The 27,465-nt window shown below is 37.5% G+C and overlaps 1 protein-coding gene across 3 annotated transcripts in view; it reads right to left on the reverse strand.

Moving 5' to 3' along the window:
* DCX-EMAP (Doublecortin-domain-containing echinoderm-microtubule-associated protein) overlaps nt 1-27,465 on the reverse strand; it is a 701,411-nt gene that overhangs the window by 518,412 nt on the left and 155,534 nt on the right. The window contains exon 1 of one of the 3 annotated variants that reach the window (XM_073982509.1): nt 16,422-16,861. The exons of the other annotated variants lie outside the window; for them this stretch is intronic. Coding sequence (XP_073838610.1) covers nt 16,422-16,517 — 96 coding nt within the window. The 5' untranslated portion in view covers nt 16,518-16,861. Of the gene's footprint in view, nt 1-16,421; nt 16,862-27,465 lie in introns of those variants that run through there. 3 annotated transcript variants of the gene reach the window in all.

Raw genomic sequence — 27,465 nt, forward strand, 5'->3', positions numbered from 1 at the left:
TCCGAAAATTTTACCAAAGAGTGAAACATCAAACAGATGGCTTTGGTACAGGCACATCCTCCTGTAGAGACCAGCAAGGTAATCTGGTAACAGATACAGATAGCGTGCTCGGGATATAAAAGGAACATTTCTCCAATCTGCTGGTATCCAATAGTAGCGAAGACGATGATGCCACAGATCCAATCCCAGAAGATGGTATAGAATGTATACCGCCCGGCCAAGATGAGGTAAAAACAGCAATCAACCGGCTGAAGAATAATGAAGCAGCAGGAGCCGATGGCTTACCAGCCGAGCTATTTAAAACCGGAGGCGATGCGCTGATAAGGTGTATGCATCAGCTAGTTAGCACCATCTGGCAGGAAGAACGCGTACCCGACGATTGGAACCTGAGCATCCTGTGCCCCGTCCACAAGAAGGGAGATAAGACTGTATGCTCTAACTATAGGGGCTTAAGTCTACTCCCTATTGCCTGCAAGATCGTGTCAGGGATATTGTGCGAACGACTAAAGCCTATGGTCAACGAGATAATTGGACCATACCAATGCGGCTTTAGACCTGGCAAGTCCACCATTGACCAGATATTTACCCTGCGGCAAATCCTGGAGAAGAGATGCAGATCGACACCTACCACCTTTTTGTCGATTATAAAGCAGCCTTCGACAGCCCGCTGCGTTCAAAGGTATTCCAAGCCATGTCTGAATTTGGTATCCCCGCAAAGCTCATCCGGCTTTGTAAAATGACTAACTGACACGAGGTCCTCAGTTAAAATAGGAAAGAACCTCTCCGAAGAGTTTGGTACCAAAAGAGGTTTCAGACAAGGAGACAGCCTTTCGTGTGACCTCTTCAACATCCTGCTAGAAAAGGTTATACGAGAGGCAAACGTCAAAAGAAGTGGCCCAATCTACACCAATAGTCACATGTTACTTGCTGATGATATAGACATCATAGGCCGATCAGTAAAAGAAGTAACTGATACCTTTATGAAGGTCGAAGGAGAATCTGCTAAAGTGGGTCTGGCGGTAAACGGTGAGAAGACCAAGTTGATGGTGTCGACGCGCAATGCGTCCATTGAGCTCGGACCGACTGTGGAAGTTGGTTCCTATAATATTGAGGTAGTAAAAGACTTCGTCTACCTCGGCACCTTCGTAAACACAACAAACGACATCAGTTGTGAAATAAAAGGAAGAATTGTATTGGCCAACAGATGCTACTTTGGTTTAAGTAAGCAGTTTAAAAACAAAGCCACATCTTGTCAAACAAAAATAACGCTCTACAAAACACTGATACTACCCGTGCTGATGTATGGCCGAAGCCTGTGTACTTGCGCAAGCAGACATGGCAGTGATTGGTGTGTTTGAGAGAAAAATTCTTCGAAAGATTTACGGACCAATCTGCGTTTACGGTGAATATCGACGTCGCATGAACCACGAGCTGTATCTGATATACAACGACATCAATATTGTTAAACGTATCGAAATGCAGCGATTGCGTTGGCTAGGCCATATCATAAGAATGAGCGATGATGAACCCGCTAAAAAGGCGTATAAATACGGACCGCTTGGCGGTGCACGCAGAATTGGCAGGCCAAAGAATAGATGGCGCAAACAAGTGGATGATGAGATGAAAAGGCGCGGTATTCCAGAGTGCGAAGCAACAAATAGAGAGGAATGGAGATCTCTTCTTAGTTCGGCCTATAGAACAAATGTTCTGTAATGGACCAGCTAAGTAAGTAAGTAATACGTATGTACTATACGCCCGAAAATCACGCCATAAATGTCACATATTCTGACATATTATTTATGGCATTTAGTACTTTTAAAGTTTGCTTTTATTTGCTCTCTGACCTCCCTACTATTCTAAATGAATATTTACATTTATAAAACTATAGATGACCATAAATTTTGTAATACAAACGATGTTGAAAAAATACTTTTGCTCCCTTACAGTTGAAGTTCCAACATTTATCATTAGGGTCTTTCACTCACTCGCCCACTTACTCGTTCACATCAAATGTGAAAATGTAATAACTATTGCCAATCAGCATAGAAATGTCAGCATCATCTCAATCATAATCATCACCGCACTGGCATTAACAGTTTGTCATAGCTGAGAAATTCTTCTTGGCTTTGTAAATATCAAATGTCACAAAATTCTATTACACAAAAATGTTTCATTTCTTGTTGTTCATCTTCTCTGGTATGGTGGTATTTGACTTTGTCCCTATGTTCATATACGTATATCGGAATATTTGCAGTATAATTGAGTTTTACATTTCATGAAATATGATAACATTTTAATGTAAACTTTTGAAATAAACCAATTAAAAAGACAACGTCAATTATTGGAGTGGCTATGAGTGTGTTGAATTTATACACATATGAATTTTGCAACTATGAATAAGGTATTATATGACTTCATTATGGTTCAATTTAGATATGAGTTAGCACGAAGCGTATAAGTTATGCAAAAAATCGTACCACCCTATGTACTCGAAGATGTGAGATGGATGGTAGTATTATGACGTATGAGTTGTGTTGTTAGTCATACATACCCTTGTACTTTGATGGAAGTTTTGTGGCTAAATATAAAATTAAATGGAGTTATGAATGAGTTTGTCTGGTGTGTGTTTAATGTCGGACAAAGAGTTGTAGTAATATTAATGGATGATATGCATAAATGAGTTTGAATATAGACGGCAATGGCTATCATCCTTGCCTGCATAGTATATATACAAACATATGTATGTATGAATGCATATTAACAGCTTCTTGTTACTGATTGCTTTATTAGATTTTGTCTTATTAGGCTTCATCTACTTTTCAAATTAATTTATTGAATACCTATAGTACCTGTAGCATTCAGATAATTTCACATGTTCATACTTTCAATATTGTAAGAATCAAGTTTGAAATATGATAAACAAGCACTTGACCTGCAATAAATTAATTAAGTAAATGTGATCCAAATTATCCAAATATAGTGGGTATAATTTTATTTAGACAATTTTAGTAGATATTGAAAATAATCATGAACGATATCTACTATAGGAATTATTTTGGAAATAAAAAATAAATAAATAAGTTAAAATTGATATGAACGTTAATATATGTATGTTCAGAAAAAATTCAGAAACATGAAAACTAATATGGATATTCCCCCATGAAATAACACCCCAATAAATGAAAATGGACCCCAATTTTTGGGGTGTTTTTTTCAATTTGAAACATGGCCCCAATACAAAAATGCCTCAAACTAGGAAATGTTGATCCAAATTTCATTTTGAAACTGCTGTGCATTTGGCAAATGCAATATCACCCTTAACACCGAAAATACAATTAGCCCCCAAACTATCCATTTACGCCCCAAAATATGTATTCTCTTAAATTTGGGGTGTAAATGAAGCAACAAATTTGGGGTGCATTTGCAAAAAGGATTTTTTAAGACATTCATACAATAGTTTGTAATAACTAATTGATGGCTATACTTTTTATAATTTTAACATATTGAAACCACTTCTACTCTACTTTCTAATTCTGTTTGAATTAATTTGAAGAGTAGCAGAGGAAAAATATATACTAAAAAATTTTAGAAAGTACAAAGTTTTTGTAAAATTATGCAAACATTTTTTTTAAAAACGAAAGCGCCGTAGTCAAAAATATTTTAAAAAATGGCGCGGTTTTGTACTACATTTTTTTCACTATTTTAGTTTTTCTAAAAAATTTAAAATATAATAATATTTTTGAAAAACTCGAGCGATTTTGTACAAAAATTTTTTCACAAATTTAGTTCTTCTAGAAAAAGTTTTTCTAAGGACAGTTTTGCCGTAGGTCAAACTTCTGAGTTATTGCGAAATGAATTCTTTCTTGACGAACTTTACATTCATGAAAATAACACAAATTTATCACGCCATAACTCAGAAGTTTGACCTACGGCAAAACTGTCCTTCTGGGTCTATCATATTATCTTCATCGACATTCATCGCCAAAAAGAATTTTTCACCCCCCAGCCTTTGATCTCCATATTTGCGCGTACTGATATTTTTCCTTAAAAACGGTTTAAGAAAACGGTTTTATTGTTCTAGAACTGCAACTACCAAAGTTTTCATAAGCGAATTAATTTAATTTGATTGACAACTCTATAAGCTTTTTAATGGTATACATATAAGTTTAATTGGTTACTTAAAACCGGTTCAAAAATCGGTTTTATTGTCGGAATATCCGGTTCAAAAACTGAGATAACCGGATCTATCCTCCTAGAAAATTTGTTATTAACGTGTTCATCATTACAAGGGCTATTTGTGGTAAATATTCCAGAAACACCCCAGATGTATACATACGCAATAACCAATTGTTATGTCTACATACCTATACATAACCAATAACGAATATACAGAAAAACAAAACATAGTTTAATTCTGAAACAAGTCCGAATAAATGTCAAAAATGACAATGAAAACGGGACAAAAATGATTAATTGTCAAAGAGAACCGTGCCTAAAATCTTCTGAGCAACATTTTTGTAGAATATTTGGATGCTGAAAAATCTCATCTTGTGGTACTTTCACTACGGTTCAAAAAATAAAGGACAAAAGGACATGAAAGGCATTGAGTTAGAAGAATGCAATGTTCTACAAAAAGATTCCCCAATCTATTTGACTGAAGACATGTCACTTCAAAACGAAGCTACAATAACGCCAAACAGAGATATGGAGCTATTTTCCCAAGTATTGTAGGGAAAAAATTAAAAACTTCATCGCGCGATATCTCAGAAAATTTACCTATGGCGAAAATTTCCTTTTGGGTTCTTAGTATACTCATCAAGGGCTTTCATCTCCAAAAGAAATTTTCCACCCCCCAAAAATGCTGCTGCACAGTGTAATTAATATACTCTATATACGAAATTTCGTCATCAAATACAGTAGTCTGGTAAAATTTCTCCGAACTGCTACGGACAAATTTAGTTATAATTTCATTTTTAAATACTTTTATGAAATCTGGAACATTTTATGGAGACTTCGGTATTGTTTGGCACTTAAGCCTCCCCAAATGTACAATTCCGCTTATATTCAAACTTCTTCTCTAAAATTTTAAACATTTCTGTCATCAATAAAAAAATAATGGACAATTCTGCAAAAAATAATATTGACATTAGGAACAAAATCTTTGGGAGTTATGTCCGGGCACCGTTTTTTTGTTTGTTCTTAATAACATTTATGAAATTAAACCCAACATTTTTGTTCGTTTTCTCCACAATGACTATCGAAAATTCACCCCAATTTATTTTTTCTGTTAAACACTGGATTGCATTTGGACCCTAAATATGTTCAAAGAGGCCTCAATGAAAAATGTAATTAGACCCCGATTTGATTTTCAAATATTCGATTTACTTGTTGTGAAGACAAATTGGCCCCAACAGCTGAATGAAAAAAGTTCCCAAAAAGACGAAAATAGGCCCCAAAAGTTTTGTTGATGTTTTCCATATACCTGTTTGGGGCCTATTTTCATTTTCAATTTGGGGTGTTATTTCATGGGACCTTATTTCTGTACACCATTTTTAATATTCATTCTCAGTTAAAGAGTTCCTACTTCTGTATAATCCGTTAGACTTATTGCCCTCTGTTCTTGTACTGGTTAAAACTGTTAAATTTCCAAGTCATAACCTTGAATAAAATGTGACTGGATTGTTATGAAATGATACCATTGTAATTGAGAGTGGATTGCGATAAATTATTAGGGATAAAAGTTCAAGATACGTGTAGATTGTGCGAAAGGTGTACATGTATTTTTCGATTTTTTATATTTTTTAAGACAACGTTTTAAGAATTTCACTTTGAAATTTGGAATCGCTTATGTGCTTTTCCGGCTTCGATTTAAAATTTTTACCGCAGATAGTCTTGTGTCCTGATTGTAACTATAAATTTTTATACCCTCCACCATAGTATGGAAGGTATATTAAGTTTGTCATTCCGTTTGTAACACATCGAGCTAATCATCTGCGACCCTATAAAGTATATATATTCTTGATCACTCTAGCGTCCGCAATAATTGAGATAGAGTGCTGAAATTTTGCACCCGAGGGTCTTTTTTCCATAGGCAGGTCAATCGGTCCACTCTTTGGTATAGCCCCCATATAACGGTACCTCCGGATTATAGGTATTTTGACGTTCTTCGCCACATTTGCAGGCCGAATTAGCTATAATTTGGCACTTAGGGTTCCTAGTGATCAGCAAACTTATATACCAAAGGATATGGGCATAGGTCCATGGTTTGGTATAGTCCCCATATAACGGTACCTCCCTATTTTCGGTATTTTGAGAATTTTAGCCAAAATTTTTAACCGAACTATCTGAAATTTGACATTTGAGGTTCTGAATGGTCATGAAACATCTCCACGAAATATCGTCAACATAGGTCCATGTTTTGGTATAGCCCCCATATATCGGTACCTCCAGGTTTTTGGTATTTTGAAAATTTTAGCCACAATTTGTAACCGAACTAGCTGTAATTTGCCATTTAAGGTTCTCAGTGGTCATGAAACATCTCCACTAAACATAGTCAACATAGGTCCATGTTTTGGTATAGCCACCATATAACGGTATCTCCCGATTTTCGGTATTTTAAGAATTTTAGCTGCAATTTTTAACCGAACTAGCTGAAATGATCGGTATTTTGAGAAGTTTAGCTACAATGTTGTCTATTCAAAAATAATCGTCAATATAGGTCCACGTTTTGGTATAACCCCCCATATAACTGTACCTCCCGATTTTCGGGAATTTTCAGTGGTCACGAAATTTCTTCACTAAAATTCGTCAACATGGGTCCATTTTTGAGGGTCTACATTGTTTTGATGAAACTACCCTCAATTTGACTGCAGCTATAAAACTTTTCCGCCAAATAATTTAAAGATAGGTTGACTTCTAGATATAGCCCCGTAGGTGGTACCTTTCACCTAGCTGAACACATTTTTTTTATATTAGATTAGATATCATTGTGCAACAAAATGGAGGTGAAAGTCTGGGCCACGGAAAATTCCTCTTGGGGAAGAACGACCTTGGTGAGTATATTATGAACCCCGAAGGACAGATCCGCCGTGAGTCGAACTTCCGCGCTATGGCGTGATGAAATTTTTGTTAGAGACCCTGTGGGCCATCAGGAATTAGCGTTATATCTTTGTTCACTGTTGCTTAAGTGCTTTACAAAAACAACAATCAAAGATATAATGCTAATTCATTATGGCTTACAGGGTCTCTTGCAAAAACTTCATCAGGCTATATCGCGGAAGTTCGACTCACGGCGCGTCTGTCGGGGTTTTTAATATACACACACCAAGGGCTTTCATCTCCAAAAGGAATTATCTCTGCCCCAACATTTGTGTTCACGGTGTAATTTAAGCAATAGTGGGAGGCAGTTGGTGTCTATCCATTGTCGAAAAGTTATTCCACCTAAAATTGTGAAAGACCCTAATTATTCCATTTTAATTAAGACTATTTTATGGTGGAGGGTATAAAAAGTTCGACCCGGCCGAACTTAACGACTTTTTACTTGTTTTTCATGTGAAGCTTCATACATCTCTACTGACTTTATAAAGCTGGAGAATCACTGATTTTGGTCAACCTGTAGAAATGAGGGTTCGTTTTTTTTACTCCTAGGATGTTTGGTATTGCAAATGGGCTATATCGATCCACGTTTTGATATAGCCCCCATAGAACGGTACCACCCGATTTTCGGTATTTTGAAGGTTTTAGCCCCATTACATGTCATCTCATAAATAAGCTAGGACAACAGTTAACGAAGATATAACGCTAATTTCAGATGCCTGACAGGGTCTTCAGCAGAAAATTCATCACGCCATAACTTGGAAGTTCACGGCGGATCTGTCCTTCGGGATTCTTAATATAATCACCAAGGGTTTTTATTTCCAAAAGGAATCGGATCATTTACGACTTCCTTTGCATGGGTTCAAATGCTGATGAAAATATCGGATCTTTCACGACTTCCTTTGCATTGGTCCAAATGCTAATGAAAAAATCAAATCTTTCACGACTTCGTTTGAACCAATGCAAAAGATGCCATGAAATCACGTCATCGCATGGAATCCCTTCCTTTAAATTTTGCTGGGTATGCATGGATGTACTTAATTCCCCAATAATTGCCTTTTACACTTTTACCCAAACACGAATGTATCAAAAGATAAATCGTTTTTTGTCTCCCCTGAAAAGTTGTATTTTTTAAGATACGAGGTTGAGGAAGTAATGCATCGATATGTATACACCCAATAGAGTCAAAAATGTGGACGAGTGGATCAAAATGTAAACAAGTAAAATATATCAGTCGGCTTTGCCTGTGCAAATTGACAATATCGGATTGAAAATTGGCTACGCACCCAAAATCCTTTTCCCCAATACTTATGTATTAGAGGGTTTTCAAATTGTTTGGCTGATATAGCCAATATTCGAACCCGATGTATGTCTGGTAGACATATTTTGATTTCCAAAGTATGGACCAAATAGGTAATACGATTTGGTACCCCTTTGGTCTATATGCTAACCCTCTTAGTAGGGATATTCTATGCCTAATATTGTTGATACTTGTTAGCAGTTAATGCTTGTTAAGAATAAAGTTCATAAAATGTCATGGGTTTTAAGCATTTACATAAAACGTGAGGTATTTTGGGAACTTAATACATGTTAATTATTCTTTTCATTATTATTGTTGAACTAAGTCGGTTAATTTTTTATTTATCCATTCAATTTGGTCTTAAACAAGTCGACCAACAAATTTTTGCAAAAACCCCGACATTTTTATCACAATTATTTGTCATTTTTAACTAATTAATGCATGAAAAGTGTTCGTGGTATCAGTTTGAAAACAATTACTTGACAAACTGTATTTCATTCACAATAAAGTATGTTCCTTTAATTTTTTTTACTTTTCCCATGGGGGCAACCACAGCTCAGTGTTGTGCTTCATGGGACAAAATATGCACCTATATTTGTAAACATTAATCATAATTTAAATTTAAACGTCACTGTGATTTATGCTATTTGATTGTATTTTGTAAATTCTCACATTGTCACAAGTATGTGTTGTTGTTAGTTTTCCGCTTTTTGTTCTATAATTTATTTATAATAAATACTTATGTACATTGTCAGTAATAATTGCGTTTTGTTAATCAAGTAGGTACTACACGTTTACATTTTAACTCTCAATTTTAGTAATTACAAAATACTATAATTTGAATGAGAATTGCTGGTTTTTTTGTTATACATAATAACAAATGACCATTTGTATTCAATTCACATTAAAAATGAAAAACAAAAACCAATTTCTGGCATGAAAAAGTAAGTCATTATGAGGCCATTAACAAAATTTGTTCTATCATTGTCACATAGCTGCTGATGAGTTAGGAGAGGGTGGAACCATTGAAAACAAAAACAACTTTTGAAGAGTCATAATTTCCGTTGATGATTATATGGTGTGTGATTTATTTATGTTTCGTTGGAGTGATGGAATATCACAACTGGGATGGGGATTTGACAAAGTCGTTATGTATGTATTAATGTGTTCTGATGATGAAAAAATTTTAAAACAGTTTGCTTTTATGCGGAGGGGACCAGTGTCCCTTAGACCAGATTCAACATACATCCCCGTAAAGTTATAGTGATGTGTATACATTTTTAATTTTGTGGGTACAGTGGGTATATTATAAAACTCTATTGGAATGATCAACTTAACACTATTAACTTAACAATTTAAAATATTTCACTTATTTTTATAATATGGAGGGTATAATTAAATTTGTCATTCCGTTTGTAACACATCGAAATATTCATCGGAGACCCTGCAAAGTATATATATATATTCTTGATCAGGGTAAAATTCTAAGTTAATATAACCGTGTCAGTCTGTCCGTCTGTTGAAATCAAGATACAGCTCGCAATTTTTAAGATGGAGCTTTGTAATTTGGTACAGAAGATTCTATTACTCCTAGGATGTTTGGTATTGCAAATGGGTTATATCGGTCAACGTCTTGATATTGCTCCCATAGAACGGTACCACCCAATTTTAGGTATTTTGAAGGTTTAAGCCTTATTATAATACCGAACTGGCTGAAATTTAGTACTTATACCGTTCTATGGAGGCTATATGAAGGCGTGGACCTATACCGACAAATTTATGAGGGAAAGTTTTATACCCACAACGAAGTATAAAACTTTCCCACATAAATTTGTCGGTATAGGTCCACGCCTTCATATAGCCTCCATAGAACGGTACCTCCCGATTTTCGGTATTTTGAAGATTTTACCATCATTATCATACCGAAATGGTTGAAATTTAGTACTTAGTCTTCGTTGGGGGTATAAAACATTCCCCAGAAACTTGTCAGTACAGGTCCACGCCTTGGTATAGCCCCCATAGGACGCTTCCTCCCTATTTCCTGTATTTTGAAAGTTGTGGGCTCAATATTTCACCGAAAATGCTGAAATTTGGTAATTGGTCTTCATTTGGGGTATCGAACGTTCCATGTGAAATGTGTCGCTATAGGTCTATAGGCCTTTTGTATATCTTCCATAGAACGGTACCTCCCGATTTTCGGTATTTTGAAGGTTGTGGCCACAGCAACCCACCGAAATGGCTGAAATTTGGTATTTAGTCTTTGTTGGATGTAAAAGCCTTTCTGACTGAAATTCGTCGGCATAGATCCACGTTTCGATATAGCCCCCATAGAACGGTACCTCACGATTTTCGTAATTCTGAAGGTTGTGACGTCAGTACCCCACCGAAAGACTGAAATTTGTTTTTTAGTCTTCAATGGGGTTATAAAATATTCCAGAAGAGAATTATCAGTATAGGTCCGAGGGTTCCTATACCCCAAAGAAACGTACCTCTTGATTTTAGGTATTTTGAAGGTTTTACCGAAATATTGGAAATTTGGTATTTATGGTTTTTTGAGTCTAAAATTTTTCTGCCGGAAATTTGTAGGTATAGATCGACGTTTCGAAGGAACGGTGACTCCCGAATTTCGGTATTTTGAAGGTTGGCAACATTGTTTTATCGAACTTGCTGAAATTTGGTACATAGTCTTCTTCATAAACGAAAGGAAACTAATTGTTCCAATTTACTTCAATACAACTCGTGATAGATATTATAACAAGTTCGGCATGGCCGAACTTAACGACGTTCTTACCTGTTTTTTTAGAGGTAGAATTCTGAATCTTCATTGTTCAAAAAACAAAAAATCGCCGGGATGCTTTTAAAAATCAATCGCGGTCAAAGTTCACAATTTTAGGCTTTTTAGGTTTTCAAATTTTGCTGGGAATCCGCAAGCCCTAATGGAACTAAGGAAAAATTTGTAGCAGTGAAAATTCTCTACAAGATTTACCTTTATGATATTTTCGTAGGTTTTACCATTTTCGAAACATAGAAGTTGAAATAGGGACAATTCACTGACTGTATCGTCCCCTTATAAAGCAGTGTCATGACTGCAATTTCCCCATTTAAACTTATATATCTCAAAAATGGTACAACCTAGGAACAAATTACGAAAGACAATCTTGTTGAGAATTTTCACAGGTATAAGATTTTTTCTACTCCCATTTCGATAAGACTTACCGTTTTCAAGAAAATCATGAAAACCCAACAAAAAAATAAAACTGTGACCTGAACTTCTATATCTCAAAAATTGTAAAACCTAGGAACAAATCATAACGGTTAATCTTCTAAAGAATTTTCACGGTAAAACATTTTCTTTAGCCCCTTTCTTTGCGGTTTCCAAGCAAAATCGCAAAAACCTAAAATAAACCTAAAAATGCGAACTTTGACAGCGATTTTTTTAAAAATCCCTCCAGCGATTTTTTCTTGTTTTGGATTGTTCATAGATGAACATTGCTGTTTCAAGATCCGCAAAAACTTCCCAGGTGTAACCAGTTTTTATTTAAAGTGATTTAAGGAGCACTGTGCATGACAATGTTTTATAAGGAGGCTATGCAGTCAACTCACTTGTAGAGAATTTTTCAGCTATAGTTTAGTTCCATTTTGACAGGGCCTGCGGTTTTCCAGCAAAATCGTGAAACCCTAAAAAACCCTAAAAATGTGAACTTTGACCGCGATTTATTTATAAAGCGCTCCGGCAGTTTTTTTGTTTTTGGAATTTTCTCATCTATGAACATTGAAGTTTCAGAATCCGTAAGCCCCATTCATTTAAAGTTGGTTCAATAGCACTGTGATGTTTGTATGTTCCGTATACACTCAAAAACGGCTGAATCGATTTTTCTGAAAATCTCAGAGAATGTATACGGAACGTGGTGAAAATAGGCTATATATTTTGTTAAATTTCGGAAGGGCGGGGTACCTCTACTTGGCCCTATTTTTTTAAAAACTCTATTTTTTCCAACCTTACGAACGTATCGGATAGAAAAAAATTTGCAAGGCAACGGTGGTTGAATCTCCAGCCCAAAGTACTTTCTTTCCTGTTACTCCTCTTAGGAGCATAGCCATCTTACACGCTTACTTGCTGTTGTTTTTACATCTTCCCATGTTAGGTTGTTTTTTCTTAGTTTTGGGTTATTGTTCGTCACCAGGTGTTTCTTGGACGACCTCGATTTCGTGATCCTTGGTGATTCCATTCAAGCGCCATCCTGGTAATGCTGTGAACATTTTTTCTTATGGTGTGGCCAATCCACCTCCATTTCCTACGTCTAATCTGCTTTTGTATGGGTTCCTGGTTTGTTAAGTTCCATAGTTCTATGTTACTTATGGTGTTGGCCCAGAATATCCTGCATATAATCCTGAGGCATTTGCTTATGAATACCGCGCGATGGTGTTAGATACAAGCCAGGTTTCACTGCCGTATAGTAGAATCGATTTTATACAAGCTTCCAATATTTTACGCTTGGTTTTCCTGGATATATGTGTGCTTCTTCATACAACTTGCAGACGTCCAAATGCTGCTCTCGCTTTATTTAGCCTACTGATTACTTCCGTTTCTGCACCGCCATTCGTTGTTACAGTGCTTCCTAGATAGCAGAAGCTATCGATATATTCAATTGCTTGGCTTTGTAACATGATGTGTTCTGAACTGGTGTGGTTTATTCTCATGGCCTTTGTTTTTTTGATGTTAATCTCAAGTTCAACATTACGAGCAAGTCTCTCCAGATCTTCTAATTTTGACTGCATGTTGGATATCTTGTGAGAGAGAAGGCATATATCATCCGCATAAGTACTTCCCTAAGTACTTATTTGGGGCCTAAAGACCTAACCACGCCCACTTTTCTATATGTGTTATATCTCTGAAACTACAGAACCGATTTTCCTGAAAATTTCAGTGAATGTACTGGAATACCCTTGGTAAAAATAGGCTATATATATTGTGTTGAATTTCGGAGGGGTAGTACTGGAATACCCCTGGTAAAAATAGGCTATATATATTGTGTTGAATTTCGGAGGGGTAGTGGTAGCTTCCCTAGGCCCTATTTTTTAAAAACGCTATTTTTATGAATATTACGAACGTTTCGGTTTGAAAATAAACTTGCAATGGTGGTTGTGTCTCCCACCCTAGGTCCTTATTTGGGACCTAAAGGCCCAACCATGCTTTTTCTTAAATATGTTATGTCTCCATAACTTCTGAACCGATTTTCATCTAATTTTCAGATGATGTACTGGGATGTCCCGAGTTGAAAATAAGCTAAATATTTTGTTGAATTTCGGCGGAGAGGGGTTTGACTTTAGGTACTTATTTTTGGCCCTTTTTTATACCCTCCACCATATGATGGGGGGTATATTAAGTTTGTCATTCTGTTTGTAACTCCTCAAAATAATCATTTTAGAACCCACAAAGTATATATATTCTGGATCATTGTGCAAATCTGCATCGATTTAGCCATGTCCGTCCGTCTGTCTGTCCGTGGAAATCACTCTGGCATCCAAACGGATTGAAGTAGGTGGATAAAATTTTGGTAAAATCTATTGTAGGTATGTAGAACTCTGGCATCCAAACGGATTGAAGTAGGTGGATAAAATTTTGGTAAAACCTATTGTAGGTATGTAGAACTTTTGGTATTGAAAATGGGCTATATAGGTCCACGTTTTAGTATAGGCCCCACACAAACTGACGCGTGACGCGTCGACGTTTTAAGCTATTTTGAAGGTATTAGTCACATTTGACCCCCGATTTAGTTTTTATTTGGTATTTTGTGTTCCTAAAGGCTAAAAAACATTTTTACCAATTATTATTAATATAGGTCCACGATTTGGTATAGCCCATATATAACGCCCCGTATAAAGTACGTGTAATTTTAATGAATTTTGAAGGTATTATATCCATTTGACCACTGAATTGGTTGCAATTTGTTATTTTTTGTTTTCAGAGGCTAGAAGAAATTTCCACCAAAAATTGTTTATGTAGGTCCACGTTTTGATATAGACCCCATGGGACGATACCGCCCGAATTTCGGAATTTTCAAGGTTTTAGCCACATTATCTAACCGAAATGGCTAAAATTTAGTATGTAGTCTTCATTGGTGGTATGAAACACTTTTGCAGGGAATTATCGGTATAGGTACACGTTTTGATATAACCCCCATAGAACGGTACCTCCCGATTGTCGGTATTTTGAAGGTTTCAGCCTTATTTTCTTACCGAAATGGCTCAAATTTGGTATTTGGTCTTCTGTGGGGCTACAAAAATGTTCCCTAGAAATTTGTCAGTGTAAGTCCACGTTTTGATATAGCCCTCATAGAACGGTACCTTCCCATTTTCGTTATTTTTAAGTTTTCAGCCATATCTTTGGTCTCAAATTAGCTATAATCATGGACATAGGTCCTTGTTTTGGTATAGCAGCCGTATATCGAAACTGCCGAGTTGAGGTATTCGGGAGTTTTTGCCACATTTTCTGACCGAATTGGCTATGATTTGGCATTTAGTGCCCTTACCTACAAAAAATGCGGACACAGGTCCACGAACTGATATAGTCGAAGTATAACGGTGCCGCCCGATTTCAGGATATTTCACGTTTTTAGCTACATTTTCATACCGAATTAGGTATAATTGGCATTTAGCTTTCGTAAAGACCAAGAAACTTAACTCCCAAAAATCGTTGACATAAATATGTAGCCGCCCGAGTTGTGGTATTTTGGGGAGTTTTTCAGACAGAATTTACCACATCTGCAGACCGAATTAGCTGTAATTTGGCATATAGGAATCTTTGTTGTAAAAAACGTACCTACCAAAAATTGTGGACATAGGTCCATATTTTGGTATAGCTCCATATTACGGTACCGACAGACTTAAGGTAATTTGAAGTTTTAGATACACATTCCGACCGAATTAGGTTCCTTGTGGTCAAAACAATTATCTACCAAAAATAGTGGATATTTGGCAGTTACTATTGCGAATGGTCGACAAACTTTTCCCGAAAGTTTTGGACATAGGCCCACGTTGTGGCGTATCCGATTTCAGGTATTTTCAATTTTTTAGCTGACGGAATTAGATAAAATTAGGTATTTGCAGTTCCCAGTAGTCAAAAAACTTCTTACCGTTAAATTGTGGGCATTCGTACTTTCGTTAAGAAAGAAATATAATCAGAATATTCAGAATATTTCATGGTGGTGGGAATAAAAAGATCGGCCTGGCCGAACTTTAAGTTTTTTTTGCTTGTTAAATTTGTTATATCTCCAAAATTTCTGAACCGATTTAATGTAATTTTCAAATGTTGTACGGGGATGGCCCCTGGTAGAAATAGGCTATTTATTTTGTTGAAGCGGGTTATCCCCTTGCCCTATTTTTAAGTGCGCTATATATGTAAAATTTACGAACGTGTCCGTTCCCCGACCCTGGGTACATACTTAAATATGTTACAAATCAATAGATATACCAGGGGAAATATGCATAACGAAGCTTTGGTCTCATTGTTATTTAAGTGTTTAGATTAGAAGGCAACATATCGATAGCTTTAGCTTCATAAGGTACATAAGATATAAATAATACGAGGGTAGAAAAACAACACAGTCTGTCCTTAAGTTGCCACTGGACGTACATTTCATTGAAGGGTACACATGCAGTATTACTTAGAAGTTATCATCTGAAACGAATGTACGATGGAACATAACCATTCCCTAGAAGCTTTCGATCGATTCTTAAAGGATTTAAGAAGCAATTCACGTTTAGATTTCAGACAAACACTTCCAGTTATACTATTCCAGCAGATGAAATAAATGCATGCCTCAAGTCATCAATAAGTTCTTAGGCGGCATATTAACACCAAAATTTCTGAAGATTTTTTTATTTATAGTCACTTGCGGATCCCGACTAATTAGCGATGCGAGAAAAATATAATTGACTTAAGAAAAGGTAACATTAAACTGTTTCAAGGGCCAGTAACGCTGAACTGGTCGGCTAGTTTATTATAAATAAAATTAAATATTACTCCAGCTTGTAGAAAGGCATTAACTGCCGCTTCCTTTGCCCAAAAATCTCGAAATGTTGGATGATGATGCTCTGGTTTTGAGTCCATATATTCCATGATGTTTGGTAATCCTGTTACGTTCTCTTATCAATGCAAGATTAAAATATGCACTTCTTCTTTTCACACACGACACTGAAATTTACGCGAAACCGATTTAAACAACCGAACTCTACGCACGATATTGGTCACGCTTTACAAAAGGAAATTTACTTTCACTTTAAATCGAAAAACGAACAACCAAATAAAAAACACAACAAGAAATAAAGTCTCAAAGGTGTGTGTTCATTGACTTTAGCGACGGTTATGTTGTTTGTGGTATTTTTTGTTTTTTTATTTTTTTTATTTTGGGGGCCTTATCAAATATTGGCCAACTGGTGTTGTTGACGTTTAAAAGTAAAACTGTTGCAATTTAGCCTAAGGCCTGAAATGAGAGCAATGCAAAAGTCTAAACAATTTACGCTTTTGCTCACACAAAACGCACACATACTTGCACATGCATGCACTCTTATGAATCTATAGAATGTTCGTTCCCCACCCATACATTTGCAAATATGTAAAGCAATGTCCTAAAGTCGCAATGAGTTGGAATTTGTTGCTGTTCTTCGTCTTCATTTTGCCATGGCAAGTGATATCGATTGTATGAATGTCATTTAAGGATATGAAAGGCTTTCTTGGTGATTGGTGAATTTAATGGTGAGTGTATGTGTGCATGTGTGAATGAGTGTTAGTTTAGCGTCTTCCCGCTGTCACCATATACATATTCATACATACATTCCACATATCAAGGGTTTTGTTCTCGCTGACTCCTTTTCTTTTGTGTGTTATTTTGTTGATCGGCACAAATGTCGGACAAATAATGCATAAAGATGGCTGACAATATGGCGGAAATAGCAAACGATGTCAGCAAGGAATAAACAAATGTCACTGTATAATGCCAGCGGCAGCAATAACGGCGACAACAAATCGCTGAATGTATTAAGATAAGCTATATTGAATGGATGACAACGACATTTGAAGATGTCTACGAGGGATGTTTGTTTGGATTTAAAAATTAATATTTTCACGACCATTCCAATAGGGATATGGGGAGCCTTCGGTCAAGTTTTAAGGTTAAGTTTCTGCACAGAAAGGTGGTTACATTAAAACTCCGAAGAAATACAAATATCCCAATTGGAAAATATCCTATTTTTCGTTGGGGATTTTTTCCATTCCAATTCGTATGAAGAATAAACGATCCCATAATCACTCTTCTTTCTGACTATGTAATCGATCCCGTGTATGCAAAATTTATTTTGTTGTAATCTCCTAATGTGCAATAGTACAACTGATTGTTGTAGGGTGCATCTATCGAAATCAATTTCATTCTTTCTAATATTTACAAAGACATTCTTGGCTATTCATATGAATGTTCATTTAAACGTCTTCTACTTGTGTGTATGTGTGTATCTTCCGGAACAGTGTAAGAAATGTTGGATTTCTGCTATACTCGTATGTGATGATATGAATGTTCTTGTAAATCTACTGAAATCTCATTTTGCCGATTTTGACAAGCCCATCTGAGCTGGAATCACTGAATCGGAGTCGCACAATTTTGCGTGACTCACTGAAATAGTGGTGTGCACATTAGGGATATGACTTTTTAAAATTTTTTCTCAAAAATGATTTCCTGTAGCACGGATGAATGAACTTTTGCCTAATAATCACTAAGCCATCGTTTATTCCATTGAAATATAAAAAAAGTTCACGCACAAATCGATTTTAAAAATATAATTTTTTGAAAAAATGTATGAAATGAAAAAAATATTTTTTTCAAAAATTTTTTTTTGTTGCACGAATAAATAAATTTAAGCCTACTAATAACTATAATAATGTTTATTTCATTCAAATATTGAAAAAAGATCATGCACAAACCACTTTGAAAAAATTTTAAATTTTTTGTTTTTTGTTAAAAAATTATATCTTTAAATAAAAGCGATTACGACATTTTTACGATTCTCAGAATTGAAGAAAATTAGTGAGAAATAAATGCTATGTCAGTTTAATTATCTTATGTGACTCTAAAATTTATTTTCAATTGTATATCTGCTTACAGTGACTTCAAAAAATTGTCCATAATTTTGATAAATTCAAATTTTAAAATCATTTTGTGCGTGAGGTTTTTTACCGAATCACCTTATAATTATGATTTTATGTAATCTTATGGCAAAACTCATCACGCTATGATACAGGGATATGAGGTTGTAAGAAAGTCATAACCCTAGTGCACATTTCGCATATGTATGTTAAAACCCAATTCGTTTCCGACAATTTGAATTAAAATACATAAAATTGGGCAACATGGGCTAGAGATAATCCTGGATATATGGTAAAAACCAAAAATGTTTTACAATCGATAAATCCGAGTTTCAATCCTTCATAATTCGTGGACTGTTAACACATTCTTTATAGTATGACTGAAATTCTTTAAAATTAATTTTCGTAGAAGCGTGTGTGTATGTTTCTTGCAGTATCCTAGTAATTCTAGTCTAAAGGCCAAAATTTGATGGGTGAATTTTCTTAAAAAACATATTTTTGGCGTGTAAAATTTAAAAGTGTTATTCCATTTCATTTGAATACCACGTGAATTTAGTTTTTTACGCGACGGATCTGATGAGCCCTCCGCGATCGAATCCATCCATTAAAACCGCGAATATAAATACCTTGGAAATAGGAAAATCAGCAAAAATATAATTTTACAAAAACGCATACTAAATCGGGATTTTCTTTAAAAATTTTTACATAAATGGAATGCTTTATACGCGATTTTAATATTTGCAAAAACGCGTGTCATAAATTACAGAGATACGCGAGTAATATGGGTTTTTACGCAAAATAGAATGTGGAGGAACATCCGCGGTTCTTGAAGAATCTATTTGAAACATGTGTATAAAGATGTATTTTTGATAGGCGCTAATGAAACCGGATGCTCATCAAAATCGTATGCACATTGTGCGACTTTTACCCACTTTAAGGTTTTTGGCACACAATGGCCGCTGACTGAAACATCGAAATATGCATAGGTATTGAAAGAGATTGATTCGCTGTATCCAAAATCGGATGCGCATCATTCGACATTAACTAATTCGCGAATAACAGGCTTTTTTAATTTTTATATTTTGTCAATGATTGTAATTTCAATATTACACTTAATTTCCTATCCTTATAAGTTATCACAATAAGCAGTTAAGCTTTCGCGATGGTAAACCATATTTCTCGATGGGCACGGCAGAGTGCTTTAGTAAAAACAATGTTTCGTAGGCGGCCATTTGTGAGAACACTGTGCAATATTTTTCAACGAAAAAATTCCAAATGTAGCTCAAGATGTGATCTATCAGATGAAAACAATATCTTCTGAAACAAAATTGGTAGATTTCTTGTAGATTTTGTAATTTCTTTAATATAAACGCAACATCTAATATCTCAACCTAGTGCTGATAGACTCAACATGTACGTACATATGGTTCATATTGTTCTGCTATGCTCACAAGACGATAACAACTACAGTGAAAATCATTAGAAGAAACGCTAAGTTACAATAATACAAAATAAAAGAATTAATAAAAAGTAGTGGTTGTTAGTCAATAAAACAAAACAACTCGCCAAAATTGTTTTTTCAATCACTCGGAAGACACCAGTATTTTGCTTTATGAAAGGCGTTCATGAAATGCAGAAATTTGAACCTTGGCCAGACTCTATGGATACTATTCCTTTAATACACACGGTGTGCCTTAACCAAATTTAAATGGAAGGAGCTTACACCTGGGAAGATTCTGAAACTGCAATGTTCATAGATGAGAAAAATCAAAAAACTAAAAAAATCGCCGTAGGGGTTTTTAAATAAATCGCAGTCAAAATACACACTTTTAGGGGTTTTTACGTTTTCACGATTTTGCTTGAAAACCGCATATCATATGAAAATGGGACCAAAGAAAATGTTGTAGCAGTGAAAATTCCCTGATATATATTCGTAGGTTCTACCGTTTTTGTGATATAGAAGTTCAAATTGGGACAATGCACTGACTGTATCGTCTAACTTTAAATGAAAACCGCTTATAGCTAGGAATTTTTTGCAGATTCTGAAACAGCTATGTTTGTAGATGGCAAAAATCCAAAAACAAAAAAAATTTCTGGAGGTATTTTTAAATAAATCGCAGTCAAAGTTTACATTTTTAGGGTAGCTGTAAAAATTCTTTAGAGGATTGACCAGGATGATTTGTTCATAGGATATTTAAGTTTAGGTCATCTTATAGCTGTGAAAATTCTCTATTAGACTGACTTTTGCAATTTTTTCCTAGGGTTTTCCAATTTTAAGATATATAATTTTAAGTTGGGAAATTGTAGTCATGGCATTGTTTTGTAAGGAGGCGATGCAGTCAGTGCATTGTCCCAATTTGAACTTCTATATCACAAAAACGGTAAAACCTTCGAAAATATCATGAAGGTCAATCATGTACAGAATTTTCACTGCTACAACATTTTCTTTAGTCCCATTTTCATAGAACTTGCGTTTTTCAACCAAAATAGTTAAAACTTAAAAAATCCCCTAAAAGTGTGAACTTTGACCGCGATTTTTTTAAAAAGCCCTACAGCGATTTTTTAGTTTTTTGATTTTTCTCAGCTATGAACATTGCAGTTTCAGTATCCGCAAAAACTTCCCAGGTGTAAGCTCCTTCCATTTAAATTTAGTTAAGGCGCACCGTGCACAGTATTTTTTTTTCTGCGTATCTCTATCGATAAAGTTTAAGAAATCTGTTGACTATTTTTGGAAGCAACAAGAACTATTTGGTTGCTAATTTTATGTTGCTAGCTTTATTTACCTTCCACCATAATATGGAGGCCATAATTAAATTTGTCATTCCGCTTGTAACACCTCGAAATTTTAAAATATATATGTATACTCTTGATCAGCGTTAAATTCTAATTCAATAATGAAATCAATCGCTCGCAATATGTAAGATGGAGCTTGATTATTTGGTACATAAGTTTTTTCTACTCCTACTGGTTGCATGTTTCATATAGCATCCATAGAACGGCGCCCCCCCCCCCCCTATTTTCGGTATTTTAAAGGTTTTAGCCACAGTATTCAGAGGTTAACATTTGGTATCCTTTGGGGTATTTAATATTACTGCTGAGAAGTGTTGGTGTAGGTACACGTTTGTATATAGCTCCCATAACACGATACCCCGGTTCAACTGAATGCTATGATGGAACTTTAGGATAGCTGACAGTTAGAAATGTAGATCTTATATTAACCCTATCACCACAACAGCAAAGAGTTAACAAGAGATGAGAAGCACCTTTGCTGGAAGAGTTCAGACTACCTAATAAAAAATTGATGCTTGAAAATTAGAGTATATTAACATCTAGAACATTGTGAGCTTCAAGAACTCCAGTCGCAAAGCTGGGAGATTCATCAAAAGTTTGGAATTGTCAACCTCCTACCATTGAATGCAACCTCCATCGCTTCTTATATAATAAATCTATCTAATGTTGATGAACAAAACTTAACATCAGCTTCGATCGAAACCGATATGCGTTTTCTGCTTTTGAAATCGAAAATTAAGAATGGCTTAGTCGCTGGTGTCGACACTATATACCAAGAATTTATTCTCCCCAGCGGAATACGTACAAAAGCATGCATACTTCACCGATGTCGTGCAGTCTGGCTACCGAACTTGTGATTTAAATGATCTTAAGCTATTGAGCCATTGAAACCGAGCCAGCAGAAGGATCGACTTATTGCTCTTCTCTTCGTGTGATCGAAGCTATTCGATTGTCTATGTTATAATTGCAACTCTAATGAAAATTTTTAAGGACTATCGAGAATTGTTAGGAAAACGGTGTGTGTAATTTCCGAATGCACCCACTGTGCCTTAATCCATTGTCATATCGTCTTCATATTCAAACTGTCATATTTGCCAGTAGCTATATTTCTATGTCATGTCATTCATACCAGCCAGTCAGTACGATGTACGAAGGGTTTAGGGATTTTCTTTATTTTCTAAGGTCCTTTTTGGTGGAGAACAGTGAAATTCAATTGCTTTCGTCGCCGTTCTTGTTATTGCACTTTAAAGTATGACCATATTAATGGTATTTGTGTTGAAAGGACATCCAATATAGGCAGTCGTCGCACAAAAAGACAGAAAGAAACAAACAGCGAACGCTTGCGTTATAAAGAAATTCCGTTTGTTTTTATTAAAGCTATTCGTTTGTTTTTTGCATTGTAACTTTCTAACCGGCGGTCATATGTAGGTAGCTACATACGAACATTCACAATGTAATCGCATTTGTTGATGTCATAGACAGAAGGCTTTGATATGTTTCTTTTTTTTGGTTTCTGTTGTTGGTATGAGTAACAATTCGGTCGCTACACGGTGCCAAAGAACGCAATGGTATGTGAAATCAATGGGCTTTTAGCGAAAGATATGGCTGGTTAATGAATAATGTGTTGAATGAGGAATTTTTGTAACGAAAAGGGTTTTTGGTTTAATTCAATATGTGGTTTGGTTCAATACGACTGATGGTCGTCCTTATAGACGTCGTCTTTATAGACGAGCTGATGGTCGTCTCTATAGACGAGCTGATGGTCGTCTTTATAGACGAGCTGATCGTCGTCTTTATAGACGAGCTTATGGTCGTCTTTATAGACAATCTGATGGTCGTCTTTATAGGCGAGCTGATGGTCGTCTTTATAGGCGAGCTGATGGTCGTCTTTATAGACGAGCTGATGGTCGTCTTTATAGACGAGCTGATGGTCGTCTTTACAGACGAGCTGATGGTCGTCTTTACAGACGAGCTGATGGTCGTCTTTATAGACGAGCTGAAGGTCGTCTTTATAGACGAGCTGTAGGTCGTCTTTATAGTCGAGCCGGAGATCGTCTTTATAGACGAGCCGGAGGTCGTCTTTATAGACTAGCCGGAGGTCGTCTTTATAGACGAGCCGGAGGTCGTCTTTATAGACGAGCCGGAGGTCGTCTTTATAGACGAGCCGGAGGTCGTCTTTATAGACGAGCCGGAGGTCGTCTTTATAGACGAGCTGAATGTCTGGTCGTCTTTATAGACGAGCCGGAGGTCGTCTTTATAGACGAGCCGGAGGTCGTCTTTATAGACGAGCCGTAGGTCGTCTTTATAGACGAGCCGGAGGTCGTCTTTATAGACGAGCTGAAGGTCGTCTTTATAGACGAGCTGAAGGTCGTCTTTATAGACGAGCTGAAGGTCGTCTTTATAGACGAGCTGAAGGTCGTCTTTATAGACGAGCTGAAGGTCGTCTTTATAGACGAGCTGAAGGTCGTCTTTATAGACGAGCTGAAGGTCGTCTTTATAGACGAGCTGAAGGTCGTCTTTATAGACGAGGTGAAGGTCGGGTCGTCTTTATAGACGAGCTGAAGATCGTCTTTATAGACGAGGTGAAGGTCGGGTCGTCTTTATAGACGAGCTGAATGTCTGGTCGTCTTTATAGACGAGCTTATGGTCGTCTTTATAGACAAGCTGTTATAGTCGTCTTTATAGACGAGCTGTGATTGTCGTCTTTATAGACGAGCCGAAGGTCGTCTTTATAGACGAGCCGAAGGTCGTCTTTATAGACGAGTCGAAGGTCGTCTTTATAGACGAGCCGAAGGTCGTCTTTATAGACGAGCCGAAGGTCGTCTTTATAGACGAGCCGAAGGTCGTCTTTATAGACGAGCCGAAGGTCGTCTTTATAGACGAGCCGAAGGTCGTCTTTATAGACGAGCCGAAGGTCGTCTTTATAGACGAGCCGAAGGTCGTCTTTATAGACGAGCCGAAGGTCGTCTTTATAGACGAGCCGAAGGTCGTCTTTATAGCCGAGCCGAAGGTCGTCTTTATAGACGAGCCGAAGGTCGTCTTTATAGACGAGCCGAATGTCGTCTTTATAGACGAGCCGGATGTCGTCTTTATAGACGAGCCGAATGTCGTCTTTATAGACGAGCTGTAGATCGTCTTTATAGACGAGCTGTAGGTCGTCTTTATAGACGAGCTGTAGGTCGTCTTTATAGACGAGCTGTAGGTCGTCTTTATAGACGAGCCGTAGGTCGTCTTTATAGACGAGCTGTAGGTCGTCTTTATAGACGAGCTGTAGGTCGTCTTTATAGACGAGCTGTAGGTCGTCTTTATAGACGAGCTGTAGGTCGTCTTTATAGACGAGCTGTAGGTCGTCCTTATAGACGAGCTATAGGTCGTCTTTATAGACGAGCTATAGGTCGTCCTTATAGACGAGCTATAGGTCGTCCTTATACACGAGCTAAAGGTCGTCCTTATACACGAGCTATAGGTCGTCCTTATACACGAGCCGAAGGTCGTCTTTATAGACGAGCCGAAGGTCGTCTTTATAGACGAGCCGAAGGTCGTCTTTATAGACGAGCCGAAGGTCGTCTTTATAGACGAGCCGAAGGTCGTCTTTATAGACGAGCCGAAGGTCGTCTTTATAGACGAGCCGAAGGTCGTCTTTATAGACGAGCCGAAGGTCGTCTTTATAGACGAGCCGAAGGTCGTCTTTATAGACGAGCCGAAGGTCGTCTTTATAGACGAGCCGAAGGTCGTCTTTATAGACGAGCCGAAGGTCGTCTTTATAGACGAGCCGAAGGTCGTCTTTATAGACGAGCCGAAGTTCGTCTTTATAGACGAGCCGAAGGTCGTCTTTATAGACGAGCCGAAGGTCGTCTTTATAGACGAGCCGAAGGTCGTCTTTATAGACGAGCCGAAGGTCGTCTTTATAGACGAGCCGGATGTCGTCTTTATAGACGAGCCGAATGTCGTCTTTATAGACGAGCTGTAGGTCGTCTTTATAGACGAGCTGTAGGTCGTCTTTATAGACGCTGAAGGTCGTCTTTATAGACGAGCCGAAGGCCGTCTTCATAGACGGGCCGAAGGCCGTCTTCATAGACGGGCCGAAGGTCGTCTTTATAGATGAGCCGAAGGTCGTCTTTAAAGACGAAACGAAGGTGGTCTTTATAGACGATCCGAAGGTCGTCTTTATAGACGATCCGAAGGTCGTCTTTATAGACGAGCTGAAGGTCGTCTTTATAGACGAGCTGAAGGTCGTCTTTATAGACGAGCTGAAGGTCGTCTTTATAGACGAGCTGAAGATCGTCTTTATAGACGAGGTGAAGGTCGGGTCGTCTTTATAGACGAGCTGAAGATCGTCTTTATAGACGAGGTGAAGGTCGGGTCGTCTTTATAGACGAGCTGAATGTCTGGTCGTCTTTATAGACGAGCTTATGGTCGTCTTTATAGACGAGCTGTGATGGTCGTCTTTATAGACGAGCTGTTATAGTCGTCTTTATAGACGAGCTGTGATTGTCGTCTTTATAGACGAGCTGAAGGTCGTCTTTATAGACGAGCCGAAGGTCGTCTTTATAGACGAGCCGAAGGTCGTCTTTATAGACGAGCCGAAGGTCGTCTTTATAGAGGAGCCGAAGGTCGTCTTTATAGACGAGCCGAAGGTCGTCTTTATAGACGAGCCGAAGGTCGTGTTTATAGACGAGCAGAAGGTCGTCTTTATAGACGAGCCGAAGGTCGTGTTTATAGACGAGCCGAAGGTCGTCTTTATAGACGAGCCGAAGGTCGTCTTTATAGACGAGCCGAAGGTCGTCTTTATAGACGAGCCGAAGGTCGTCTTTATAGACGAGCCGAAGGTCGTCTTTATAGACGAGCCGAAGGTCGTCTTTATAGACGAGCCGAAGGTCGTCTTTATAGACGAGCCGAAGGTCGTCTTTATAGACGAGCCGAAGGTCGTCTTTATAGACGAGCCGAAGGTCGTCTTTATAGACGAGCCGAAGGTCGTCTTTATAGACGAGCCGAAGGTCGTCTTTATAGACGAGCCGAAGGTCGTCTTTATAGACGAGCCGAAGGTCGTCTTTATAGACGAGCCGAAGGTCGTCTTTATAGACGAGCCGAAGGTCGTCTTTATAGACGAGCCGAAGGTCGTCTTTATAGACGAGCCGAAGGTCGTCTTTATAGACGAGCCGAAGGTCGTCTTTATAGACGAGCCGAAGGTCGTCTTTATAGACGAGCCGAAGGTCGTCTTTATAGACGAGCCGAAGGTCGTCTTTATAGACGAGCCGAAGGTCGTCTTTATAGACGAGCCGAAGGTCGTCTTTATAGCCGAGCCGAAGGTCGTCTTTATAGACGAGCCGAAGGTCGTCTTTATAGACGAGCCGAATGTCGTCTTTATAGACGAGCCGGATGTCGTCTTTATAGACGAGCCGAATGTCGTCTTTATAGACGAGCTGTAGGTCGTCTTTATAGACGAGCTGTAGGTCGTCTTTATAGACGAGCTGTAGGTCGTCTTTATAGACGAGCTGTAGGTCGTCTTTATAGACGAGCTGTAGGTCGTCTTTATAGACGAGCTGTAGGTCGTCTTTATAGACGAGCTGTAGGTCGTCTTTATAGACGAGCTGTAGGTCGTCTTTATAGACGAGCTGTAGGTCGTCTTTATAGACGAGCTGTAGGTCGTCTTTATAGACGAGCTGTAGGTCGTCTTTATAGACGAGCTGTAGGTCGTCTTTATAGACGAGCTGTAAGTCGTCTTTATAGACGAGCTATAGGTCGTCTTTATAGACGAGCTGTAGGTCGTCTTTATAGACGAGCTGTAGGTCGTCCTTATAGACGAGCTATAGGTCGTCTTTATAGACGAGCTATAGATCGTCTTTATAGACGAGCTAAGGTCGTCCTTATACACGAGCTAAAGGTCGTCCTTATACACGAGCTATAGGTCGTCCTTATACACGAGCTATAGGTCGTCTATATAGGCGAGCTGAAGGTCGTCTTTATAGACGAGCTTATGGTCGTCTTTATAGACGAGCCGAAGGTCGTCTTTATAGACGAGCCGAAGGTCGTCTTTATAGACGAGCCGAAAGTCGTCTTTATAGACGAGCCGAAGGTCGTCTTTATAGACGAGCCGAAGGTCGTCTTTATAGACGAGCCGAAGGTCGTCTTTATAGACGAG

The sequence above is a fragment of the Musca autumnalis genome, unplaced genomic scaffold (genome assembly GCF_047663935.1).
Source record: "Musca autumnalis isolate F117 unplaced genomic scaffold, ASM4766393v1 scaffold_4, whole genome shotgun sequence".
Classification (NCBI taxonomy): Eukaryota; Metazoa; Arthropoda; class Insecta; order Diptera; family Muscidae; genus Musca; species Musca autumnalis.